Genomic DNA, 9,225 nt, shown 5'->3' with positions numbered 1-9,225 from the left:
GGTAAAAGGAAGACAAGACCCAAGAAGATAAAGAAAACAAATCGTGTGATGGGACAGTCTGAAAAGAAAAAAAAAAGAACAAGAGGTAAAAAGGGACAGAGGCCACACAGAACAAAACAGGACAAAGAAAAAAAATATAAAAATAATAATAAATAAATAAAAATAATAATAATAAATAATAATTATTATTATTAATAATATTATTGTTATTATTATTATTATTATTATTATTATTATTATTATTATTATTATTATTATTATTATTACAGACCGACTAACTGAGACAGACAGCAACAACAAATGGATGAGGGAATCAAATAGAATTGAGCTGGTTAGTTGCTAGATTTTAATTTAAATAGAAGGCTATATATTACTCTATATTTCCTTATTGAAAAAAAAAATGACGATTTCAATCAAATCTTGTGGCGTGAACCTTTCCTTTTGTTTCCACATACTCACCACCTGTGACAAAAATTACGAATATCCTCTGATTTGTTTACTAATAACTTACAATTAAAAACCAGATCATGAATATGAAAATTAATATTAGACACAAAATTCCAAAGAAGAAATCAAAAATAGCACAATAATGTTGTAACGCCTTGATGTGTTTGGTGTCATCTCGTTGTTGGTTAGCATGTACTGTCTCGTGGTTGCTGTCTGATTTATTTTCCTCTCCTGAACGGTCCTTTTTCTCTCCTTTGCGGTACTTGAATACATATACGCATGCCTTGTAAACATTTCCTTGAGTATATACGTTATTAACCATAATCTCCACAAACACTGATATGATTCCAATACATATCACTGAAGTAAAGTACTTTCCTGAAAATAAATTTAGTGAATAAGGTTGATGTTTAAATATTTAATTATTTTTGTAGAATCTTTGTTTTATAATATAGATGATTTTTAATATATAAAAAATGCCAGATGTTGTGTATACTCATACACTTCAGAATGTCGTTGAAAGCGTTTTTGACTACGTCATTCTTTTAAATTAATCACAATTGAGCACCCATAACTATCATCTTTATCACTACCACTAATTATCATCAATTGTTGTATTGTCAATTTATCATAGTATTGAAAATGATGGAAATTTAATTACCAGCAATAGAGGATTCATTTCCAACGGGAGGCAGAGAAAATGCAATAATTTGTTGGAAGACAATCATTCCTAGGACAGCTGTGATTCCGTACGATAGTTTCTCACCGCTTTCAAATGGAACAAAGAACATCAAACAGATGAGAAAAGAGCAGAAGAAGTAAGGAATCAAAATAAATAGTAACTGAAACTCGAAGTGTCGCTTGAGTTCAATGGCAAAGACGGCGTACACAAACGGGTTGGAGTCTGGCTTGTATTTATCCACTTCTCGATTTGCATTTACATTAATTAGCTCCCATATTCCGTTGGGTTGAAACTGCACCTCCTGCTCTTCTGAACGAGCTTGCGGGTACATGTCTAGCTCATCAATATTGTGAATCCAAGACGAAAATCGCAGTTTGCAGGTTTGATTATCGTATGGGAATAACTTGATGTTGATGTGGCATGAACTTCGAAATATAGCATACGTTGCATATATTACACTTCCGTCTGAGCAAACCTGCACTGGTGTATTTGGTAGAAACTGATTGTATTCCTCGTCAAGGCTAGTGAATAAATTATAAATTATTATTCAGGGCGTCGGAAGCTATTTTTATTGGTCCGGCCAAATATACTTAATCATCATTGCATTAACATGACTTCTTTTCATTAGTTTTGTTTTTGTCTATAGCTCAAACACGCACTATTCTTTCATAGACCTATTAACTTATTAATAGGTCCATGATTCTATTATATCAATCATTCATAGGCTACTTGTACTAAATATATCATTTAACCATTATATTTGTCACCATGGGATTTCATAAATATTAACGTACGTACAAGTACTAGTAGTTAAACATTGCTTTAACAATAAAAATTATATATTTAAAAATGATGTTTTACACTAGCCGATGTATTACCATACGGCCTGCTAGTATGTTGCAAAATACTCTAAAAGAATTGACACGTATTCGTCTCGAACCAGGGCCATAGCTCAGCTACGGGTTGTACGCATGTATATTGGGCGGCCAGGCCATGTCATAGTAATTTTTTAATCAAAAAAGTGTAAATCGATCAATTGAATTGATTAAGAAGTAGGCCTAATCTATCAGTTAATAAGTATCTAATCAAAATTGCTGATTTTCCCTGGCGTTTGTCCTACCACCCTGATAAGAACTGTTGTAGGGCCTCAGTAGAACCCCTGTAGAAACGTACAGTACCTTATTCTAATATTGACCCTCCACCCAAAGTTGATGCCCCGGGCATCAGTGATTCTTATTGCTCTATTGAGTACTTATCACCTGGTAAATCTGTTCATATGATAGGAATACCTACATACATGGTCCTCCTGCCATTATTAAACCAAAACTTTACTAAATAATAATAATAAAAAATTACTAGGAGTCTGTTATTTGAAAATCTAACGTATTCACCTAGCTTAATTCAAAATACATTTAATAGGTTTACTAAATAATGCATAGCATATTATACCCTGTGTCCCTGTGTATTCAAAACACATGTTAATTTATTTAGGCTACATAGTTTTATAGGCTATGTATTTCACAATATCCGTCAACTCGTATCAATATAATAGACGCACATTCATTTTTATTCATATTGTATTACATACGGTAATATAATTTTGTTCCTGTTCTTGCATTTTCATTTATTCATGGAGGAATATGCATAATGTATCCTGTGTATACATAACACATGTTTTATTTAATTAGCATGCTGTCATTATTTTATAGCAAAATGCTAGGTTTTTATAGTTTTAATCTTTACTAAAATAGCTGGTCTGTTCCTTAGATACACATAGTAAATTTTAAGTTTTAAACAGTGATTTTTATTTTGACTTTTTCCTACTTTACTATTTTAAATTGTTAATATCTTAACGTATTTGCCAAGTTGTTTTGTCGTGTGATTTTTAATGTAATTTTATCCTTCTTAACCAAGACTGTTGCAAAGGGAAAACAAATTCCTATTTTAAAATGGACAATAAAGTGTCCTTGAATCTAGAATCTTTTTTAGGTATTTCACAACATCCGTCAACTTGTATAAATATAATAGACCTATAGTCATTTTTATTCATATTGCATTATATAATGTGTTCGTGTTTCTTGCACTTTATTTATTCATTCATTGAAGAATAAGCATCTTATTTCATATAATTATGGAATTGTTAAGAAATTTGAACAATTTATTTTTATATAATTTTTGCAATACACTGTGTTTTTTTATATTATTTTAAAAACTAATTGTGATTTAGTCATTATTTTTCTAGATATATCATTTTTAACCTGTGTAATGACTGCACTCTCGAAAAAGGGCACATCGGAACTACCACTGAAAAGTTCGAGGGAGGTCCCAGCCGGCCCCCTCCAAATTTGAATGTGCAGGTTATGTTTGATTGCGTCAGAGAAAGTAGAATTTGGTTTACAAACGATATTGAGTTCTAAATTATTGGTCAGGCCAAAACCGGACCAGTCGGACCGCCTCCGACGCCCTTGTTATTATTACTAGTTTAGAGAAGATATAACTAAGCTTAAGTTATTATGAAGTTAATTATCTGTTTGTTTGCATTTATTGCTTTCCATCATCATATAAGGAAAATAATTCGAACTAGGGTACAACAATAACAAAACAAGCAAATTAAAAATTGAAACTACAGGATAGCTCTATTAGCCAAAATGCTTTTTTCAGTTATGAGGTCCCAAACAAGACTGTTTTATATATTTTTTTAAGGTTCAGCAAGTGCAAAAATCCGTTTGTTTGAGATTTTAATTACTTTCGAAATTGTTTTATAGTAGCAATTATAATACGTAATTATAAACAAAGACCCTGCAATTTATGTCAAGTAAGATTTTAAGACAAATAAAATAACAAAGAACATCAAACGACCAAATCTCAATACGTAGTACGAGGCTAACTTTCAACCATGGTGAAATTATAGGCAGTACGCAAATCAGCAGAATTTGTCACTAGAAATTAGACCTACAGAATAGGGGCTTCAACGGCATTATTGTCGTTTAAGATCTACTGTACCATGATGAATAACACTAAAGTGTTGATGCTCTAGCAGAAACTATTTTAAAAGGTTCGGTACAAGGTCTTGGAAATGAATATAGGTGAAGGATCGAATGTAGGTAAAAATGGCCTCAGTAAAAGTGGCCTCTGTGAAAATGGCCCTGGTAAGAATGGTCCGGGCAAAAATTGTCCTGGTAAAAATGGGCCCCAAATGACACGTAGGTAAAAATTACCCCCAATGATAAAATTCTGTATCAATTTTTTTTTTCTTTTTTTTTATTGTTAAAACTGAAATAATTTAGTTTTTATAAAGAATCTAACATCAAATAAATTGCCAGTTATATTTTACTTTTTGGCAGGAATTGCATATCCATAGATCAAAAAAACATAAGTCATGAATAACATTTTATTTTCCAACATACACCATGCATTTAATACTAAAATAATTTAGTTTTGGCCAATTTCACTGAAGCGGAATCACAATTTCCAGAAATGTTTAACTTCAATCTGGTGTATTTGCAGGTATTTTTCACAAAAAAAAAATAAATAAATAAAATAACATTTTAACCAAAAAATATGTTCTTTTGAATTTATTTAATTTTCTTATTGATATACGAAGTAAGTCAATCAAAATTACATTTTTTTGTTCTTAAGAATATAATTAACTGAATATTTTGTAATTACTAAAATCAAGAAAATGTTATGTTCATCTTTTAAATGTATGTTCCTCTTAAATTTAATGGTGAGAACATAAAACATGTGATAGCATCTTACTAATGAAACAATAACTGAAATTGTTAATCGTGAACTTCTGATAGGTAATTCTCGTCATTTTCATGTTGCTGTTCAGTTCTGTACTTTTATTGTTTGCTTGTTTATATATTATCTAATCTCTCCTTTTTTTTTTATAAATTCAAAATAAACGCAGACCTCTGTAACAATATCCAAGTGGCAGGGTTAAGAGGATTCGCTCATTCTTTATTTTTATGGCAATACAAAATTATGTTGCAGTTCTGTTAACCGTTAAGTTCACTAACGTTAATTTTTTACTTGCTACTGTAATTCTTAAAGGAGTTGATCTAACGATAATATTCATTAACGAATTTTCGCCTCAATCAATGAGGTTTCATTAAGTAAGTTATCTTATAGTTTATTTTTCCGTAGGTTCTCATTCGAAATTAAGGATAGTTTAAAACTGTTATGTTAAAATGATTTGAGAAAATTACTATGTACTGTAGATAGGATTAAACTACGATTAGCGCAAGCTATTTTTACACATTTTCATCGATTTTTGTGAATAAATTGAACTTGAAAGTCCTACACCAAATGAAGTCTCAAAAATTAAGGCAAAAACTCTTTAAATAAATACCATAGGTCACATAATTGATACCTGCTCATTTATCTACCTATTCATGTATATAAATATTGGTATAACATACATTAGAGCATTTTTTGGCTTATTTACATCACAACTTAGGCCTATTCATTAACTTCATCCGTTTGACGCAATGAATGATTTTAGTGAGTTGCGGTGCTCTAACAGTTTAAGTACCGTCATGTCTTTTTATTTTATTTGTTTTGTTGTAGAGTTATGGAAAATCATGACCTCATACACTGACAATAATAATAATAATAATATTTCATATTTTTCTTTAACAGACAAACGCGGCTACACTTTTTATTCATTATAAAACAAATGTACTGCAAATTTTTAATTTTAACGCCTGAATTTTGAGAATTTGCCATGATTTCCGTTTTTCTTGTGATTTCTGTAATTTTTCAACGTTAAAGTTTTCAACTGTATTTTTATGTTCTGTGGAAGTGCAAACGCTTTTAATTATTGTAGCTATTTTATGTGTATTTTATCATTTTTCTACAACTAAGGAAGAAACATTATGATGAAATCTTGTATAACAAAGTTTTGCCAGCCTTTTCTTTTTGGTTTCTGGAGGAATTCCTCCATGGTTGATTCACCTGCTACTGCAACGTTGCCGTTTTGTTATATTTTTTGCTCTTTTGTTTATTTGTTTGCTTGCTTTTTGGTTTTTATTTCTGGTGTTCCGGTGGTTGGATTTATGGGATCCTTCTGTTGCCTTTGCTTGTTTTCTTTTTTACTGTTTTCCTTTTTTTTAGCTTTTGGATTGTGCATATATTTCTCACTGTGTTCCTGGTTTTATACTATTAGTGTGTTTGTGTGTTTTTTTGTTGTTTTTTTTTTGTTTTTTTTTGTTTTGTTTTTTGTCTTTCCCGTGGTAGTTAGCTCTTTGTCGGTGGTATTTATTAGTTGTATTATTAAAAAGGAATCGAGTGACGAGTGATAAAATGGCATAGAGAATAGAAAGTTTATAAATAAAATTAGGGCAGCATTACTGAGTAGAGTAGACAAGGTATGACGATGTTGATGCTTTCTATCCTATAGTAACATTGCAGATAATGATGTAAACTTATTAGTACTGTATTGATAATTATGACCTATCACTATTAAGGCCGGGCATTCTGCTGACGAATCGTCAATGAAACCGATCAGTTCTGCGCACTTCGTCATGTGTGCTTAGCCTCGATGAGCTTGGCCTGCCAACAAAATATTCCATCGCAATGCACTGTAGTTAAATCGCCTCAGCGTTTACCATTTTGCACAGGAAAAGCAAAATATCAGAGGCACTATATCGAATTATTGATAAATCGATGATAGGCAAATTCAGCGCAAATGAAAGTGATGACGTCACTACTGACTTAAAATGGCTTTTAGATCAGAAGCACTCACTTGTTGTCCAGAGTTATATCAGGTATCCAAATCTTATCTTTGTTGATATGTACACAACTGACATTATATTCAGACGCATTCCAGCTAATTCGTTTGTCTTGCCAACCCTTCAATATGTAGAAATGATAAAGAATTATAAAGATTAGTCATATTCAAGTCATATAACACTTTGAAAGTATTTTCTATTTATTAACATTCAAATTTTAAAAATGCGGTCAGTTAGTATATTCCAACGTGATACTCATGATAGCTTTTTCACAATTGGAAAGAATTTTTTTTTTAACTTTATCAGAGTTTATTTAAATTTAATTGAACTTAAATTAAGGTATAGTTTTTAATTCTGTTATTATTTCCAGCCAACTTAGCTGTATTACTGTCTTTTTGATTCAATTGTTTTGTAAATTTTGTGTATTTGTGACTGAATAAGAAATAAATAAATGAGTAAATAATCTGAATGCCAGCTAATAATAATGTAGAGCGAGAAACTAGAATTATATTCTGTTGATTTTTATGCTATTTTTTCTGTTTCGCTATTTTTTTTTATCTACCCCGATTTGTTGCCATTTGCTGTGTTTACTGTGCACTTGTTATTTGTTTATAATTCATTGACCTTTCATCCATGATGCTTTGTTTATCCCTGGTCTTTTCGAGCCTGATATTCTATTATACTTTTATATTGCTCATTTGCATACAATTAGAGTTTATTCAGTTTGACTATGTGCTTTTCACTTCATTCAACTGATGAAGCTAGCTCAAGCTAGCGAAAGCTTGTGTTTCATTAATTTTTTGTTAGTCTACAGAAGGTGTTACTGTATTCATTTTGTTTGTATTTTATGCTATAGAATAATACGGCTCCTACTTTTATTATTAGAATTATATATTTAGTTTTTAATATTTTGAAAGAAGACAGAATTATGAGAAAATCATCAAAATGTCAGAAAGTATGAAATGAAAGATATGGTCTTTATCGTCACTATGCAAATTAGGATCAATATGTCACAACAATGGACCTTTTCAGAGTGTCAATCAAACTTTAAAAATGACCAATCAGAACAGTGTACGCGAGTGTCCAACAAACACACGTGTACATTTACGCTTTGTGGAACCTTAGCAACAGTATCCAGTGGCGGAGTTTAGCGGAAAGATCCATTATATAAAAAGTAAGTTGATCGATGATAAAATATCGGCATTCGTCGTCTTACCATTGATATGAAAGAAAATATGGCCTGAGATATCTTACCATTTTAAACCAACCAGCGACTTTTAGTTCTTGTAGCATATCATTCTGAAATTATTATAAAACTGGTTTATTTAATTGAAAAAGAACCCTTTGTTGAAGGGCTTATACGATAATAGCATCTTATGTTCCTACATGTTTTATATATGCATATATATATATCTGTCTCTTATACACATCTAGATGTGTATAAGAGACAGGGGCTAGTTATTACTTAGTTATAATCTTTGACGGTACAAACTTACCAGCTCAATAATTTGGGTTAACACAAATGACAGCGATACATTGACTGCTGTCCCTGAGTTGAGTACAGGTCGATTTGTCGACGGTCCTAGGTTTTCCTCAAGTGCCTCAGTTATGCGTGTTGCATTGTTTCTTGTAATCGTCACACTTTTTACTATGAAAGAATCACCAAATGCCAGTGTAACACACTTTACAGGTTTTACGCTGACTTTAAAGAAAAAGAGAAAAGAATGACGTGTAGGACCACTGTTGTTTTCTATTGTTTTTAGGCTATAGTTACACCAGTCTTACACGAAATTCTAATACTGATTGGATGCTTTTGTCGGCGTGTGTTGGTGGGGGTGGAGTGTGATTGTGTGTGTGTGTGTGTGTGTGTGTGTGAATGTCTGAGAGAGAACATTTTATTGCCGTATCAATTCCAACCACTGTTCTTGTGTTTCATTTAAAGGGCTGAAATAGGGATACATGTTACGATAGCGTACCGTGTTCGGGATTAGACGTTTAAGCTGTTAGACCCGTGTGGCTGATGTGCATGTTAAAGAACGCAGTAAAACTTTCAGAATAGATACTACCCAGTTCACCACCTCACTAGAAACAAGTCTTTGAACTTAGTAGATTAACATTGGTGTGATTAACACCAAAATACTCCTACAAATCTTAAAACGAGTACGTCAAGGCGCCCCTGTAGGAGAAAAACCACAATTCGCAGAGGACAAAAAAAATATTTTTATTTTTGACATCGGCCTAATTATAATATGTAAAGATATAATATTATTGATTTTAGAGTCACTAATATTATTAGTAGACTCTAAAATCAACCAAATCCAGGTGCCACCTTTGAGGATTGTGGTACATGTTGGAAGTATT

The 9,225-nt window shown here is 31.6% G+C and overlaps 1 protein-coding gene across 2 annotated transcripts in view; it reads right to left on the bottom strand.

Annotated features, from left to right (window-relative positions):
• Positions 1-318: 318 nt before the first annotated feature.
• LOC117113395 (neuronal acetylcholine receptor subunit alpha-7-like) overlaps positions 319-9,225 on the bottom strand; it is a 10,164-nt gene continuing 1,257 nt past the window's right edge. The window contains exons 2-6 of one of the 2 annotated variants that reach the window (XM_033256713.1): positions 8,361-8,566; positions 8,119-8,163; positions 6,879-6,985; positions 1,109-1,650; positions 319-825 (exon numbers count right to left, since the gene is read on the bottom strand). In XM_033256713.1, the coding sequence (XP_033112604.1) occupies positions 500-825; positions 1,109-1,650; positions 6,879-6,985; positions 8,119-8,163; positions 8,361-8,566 (1,226 nt within the window). In that variant the 3' untranslated portion in view covers positions 319-499. The remainder of the gene's footprint in view (positions 826-1,108; positions 1,651-6,878; positions 6,986-8,118; positions 8,164-8,360; positions 8,567-9,225) is intronic. The other variant, XM_033256714.1, reaches the window with a different exon arrangement.

The sequence above is a fragment of the Anneissia japonica genome, unplaced genomic scaffold (genome assembly GCF_011630105.1).
Source record: "Anneissia japonica isolate Jap-2015-1 unplaced genomic scaffold, ASM1163010v1 scaffold493_len2256704_cov171, whole genome shotgun sequence".
Taxonomy (NCBI): domain Eukaryota; kingdom Metazoa; phylum Echinodermata; class Crinoidea; order Comatulida; family Comatulidae; genus Anneissia; species Anneissia japonica.
The sequence above is the reverse complement of the archived record's forward strand: the minus strand, read 5'-3'. Positions and strand labels throughout refer to the sequence as shown.